We start from the raw sequence: 2,106 nt of genomic DNA, 5'->3' as shown, positions 1-2,106 counted from the left end.
GCCTTGACGCTGACCTGGCGGCGGCGCTGGCGCGGGCGGCTAGGGCGGAGGGGGCGCTCGCGGACGCAGAGGCAGACCTGGTGCAGGTGTGTGTGTGTGTGTGTGTGTTTATGAGCGCATATGCGTATGTGTGCATGTGTGCGCGAGTGTTTTTCTGTGTGAGTGTGTGTTCGTCAGCTGGGCCGTTTGACCGGTGACGTCGCAGTCACACAAGCCAAGGCGCCGCTCAAGGCCTGCGCGGCCACGCCCTCCACCGCGCCGCGCGCCGCACTCCTCCCCACCACGGCGCAGCGGCAGCGCGGCGAGCGCCCCAACCGCTCGGCAGCCCGCCGCCGCACATGGCCCTGGTTGCTCCTGGCCCCCTCTCCCCTCCAAACGAGCGAACGCGACAATCCACAAATCAGCGGAGCCCAACTCCGCCCCACACACGTCATCCGTTGCATAAATGCGCGTGTCCCATCCAATGCAGCTGCGCTACAAGGTGTCCCTGCTGGACCACGGGCTCAAGGCCAAAGAGTCAGAGGGCGAGCGGCTGCGGGAGCGGCTGGCTGACAAGGTGGCGCGGGAGGAGCGGCGGCTGGCGCACGATAAGGCGGCTTACGCCAGGTGCGTGTGTGTGTGTGTGTGTGTAGTTGTATGTGCGTGTGAGTGTGCAGTCGTGTGTGTGGTCCTGAGCCTGCAAGCACGTTCATGCGTGCCTGCGTGCCCGCGCGCCTGTTTCGTTTGACAAAGGGAGCGTGGAGAAGGGAGGTGAGCCTTGTTGGGGGCAAGGGGCTGTGCGTCACAGCGTGTAGGTGCCACCAAGACACAAAGAGGAGGGGGCAGCCAGGCCTCACCCACAAGTCTGCGTTTCACCTGAGCACCCCATACACCCGCCGATAGCGGCCGCCCCGACGCACGCACCCACGCACATGCCCGCCGCCGCCGCCCGCCCCCCACAGGCTGCGCCAGGCGCACGCGGCGACGAAGCGCGACGCCGCCGTCGCCGCCGCCGCGGCGGGCGGTGTCGCAGGGCGCGGCGCCGCGGGCGCGGTCGCAGCGGCGGCGCGGGAGCTGCGGCCGGTCGAGATCGTCGGGATCTACGAGACTCAGCGGGAGGCGCTGGAGAGGGACCTCTCGGTGCTCAAGCAGGAGGTGCGCGACCTGATCTGATCTGATCTGATCTGACTTGATCTGATCTGACGCTGTGATCCGACGCTTCGGCGGACGCCCGATTCGACGGCCCTGTGTGGTTGATGCGCCTTCCCCTCATCATCCCGACCACCGAACCACTGTGACGACGCGCAACTCTGGTGACGCCGCACCTCGGCGTATGCGCACCACCCCTCCACACCACGCCCCCAGGCCAGGGTGCTGGCGGGGCAGCTGCGGGACGCCCAGAACCTGCTTATTGCGCGGGACCGCGCCGCGCAGGAGGCTGAGCGGCGCGCCGCGGCGGCGGCGGCCGCTGGCGCGGAGCCGGGGGCGGGCGCGGCGGCGCTGCGGGAGCGGCGCAAGGCTGCGGAGCTGCAGCGGGAGCTAAGCAGGTGGGTGATGCGTGTGTCAATGTGAGTGACGTTGGTGTATATACATTTGTGTGCATGTGTGTTTGTGTGTGACCCAGGGAGAGAGGGAGAGAGCGAGAGGGAGGGGGCAGGGGAAAGAGCAAGAAGAAGGCGAGCGAGCGAGAGGCAGAGGGGCAAGCGAGGGGAGGAGAGAGAGAGAGAGAGAGAGGCGGAAAGCGCTGTTTATAGGGGAGGATCGGGAGGCGCATGCATCAGATGCCTTGCTGCCTTTACAGGACCCTGACTTTCAAAAAGGAAGGAGCATTTTTGGGGGGGGGGGATGAGGGCTGCAGCAAGAGCATGCCGCTGCTGGTGTTTCAAATTAAGATGCGCTCTGATGATGGGAGACTCGATCAACCCCACGCCTCACGCGGCGCGCAGCGTGCGCGCCGACGCGGCCGAGGCGCTCCGCCTGGCGGCGCGGCGGGCGGCGGAGGCGGAGGCGCTCGCGGCGGCGCTGCGGGAAGACGTGGAGGCGCTCACGGCGGAGCTGCAGGGGCGGCCCACGCCGCAGGAGATGAGGTGCGGGGCGCGCTCAGGCCATCTGGGTGGGGGCGAGGAT

At 67.9% G+C, this 2,106-nt stretch overlaps 1 protein-coding gene across 1 annotated transcript; it reads left to right on the top strand.

Moving 5' to 3' along the window:
- Positions 1–445: 445 nt before the first annotated feature.
- Positions 446–1,526, top strand: MNEG_16632 (hypothetical protein; the record flags this gene model as incomplete). The annotated part of the gene is made up of 3 exons (XM_014034898.1): positions 446–606; positions 942–1,134; positions 1,345–1,526. Coding segments are annotated over 3 exons (536 nt in total), but the record flags the coding sequence as incomplete, so codon positions are not given.
- Positions 1,527–2,106: the final 580 nt, after the last annotated feature.

This window comes from Monoraphidium neglectum (assembly GCF_000611645.1).
Source record: "Monoraphidium neglectum strain SAG 48.87 unplaced genomic scaffold scaffold06608, whole genome shotgun sequence".
NCBI classification, from domain to species: Eukaryota; Viridiplantae; Chlorophyta; class Chlorophyceae; order Sphaeropleales; family Selenastraceae; genus Monoraphidium; species Monoraphidium neglectum.
This window is presented reverse-complemented; position numbering and strand designations above follow the sequence as displayed.